The following is a 492-nucleotide window of genomic DNA, read 5'->3' as shown; positions in this document are numbered from 1 at the left end:
CAGAGTTTTCAACTCTGCCCCTTCACAGAGCCAAGCTATACACAGTGAGTGTCCAGTGACTAGGGTAATCTATGAAGAGTTGAGTTGGCTAAACGAATGTAGACAGAGGTTAGGAGGTGTCCTCCAGTAGCGTGTGAAGCCGGAATACATCTACCACAGAGGTAGTGTACAAGTGAAGTGTACATTACGTGGTATAGCGCAGATAGAACAAGTATCTGTAAGTGTATCAATCAGGAGAGAAGATGAACAGTGCCGCGTGGTGCATAGGAAGGGCCGAGTAAAGTCGACCAGCAGTGCAGGCAACTGTGAATGCATGGAGTGAGTGCGTGACAGAACCGTCGAAGCGTGAGGAACGTCAAGAGAGTCAAGATGAGCAAGGCCAAAGAAAGATAGGCGACACAAGAGATCAGTATACGTGTGTGTGCGTTCGAAGCCCGGCGGGGACCAGTTCGAGTTCTTGGGAGGCCGTCAAGGACCGGGATATGTATCGGG

At 50.2% G+C, this 492-nt stretch overlaps 1 protein-coding gene across 1 annotated transcript; it reads left to right on the top strand.

Annotated features, from left to right (window-relative positions):
- CSUI_005768 (uncharacterized protein) lies at positions 1-461 on the top strand (the record flags this gene model as incomplete). The annotated part of the gene is made up of 1 exon (XM_068065938.1): positions 1-461. A coding segment is annotated over one exon (130 nt), but the record flags the coding sequence as incomplete, so codon positions are not given.
- Between the last annotated feature and the right edge of the window lie 31 nt (positions 462-492).

The sequence above is a fragment of the Cystoisospora suis genome, assembly GCF_002600585.1.
Source record: "Cystoisospora suis strain Wien I chromosome Unknown contig_2791, whole genome shotgun sequence".
NCBI classification, from domain to species: domain Eukaryota; phylum Apicomplexa; class Conoidasida; order Eucoccidiorida; family Sarcocystidae; genus Cystoisospora; species Cystoisospora suis.
This window is presented reverse-complemented; position numbering and strand designations above follow the sequence as displayed.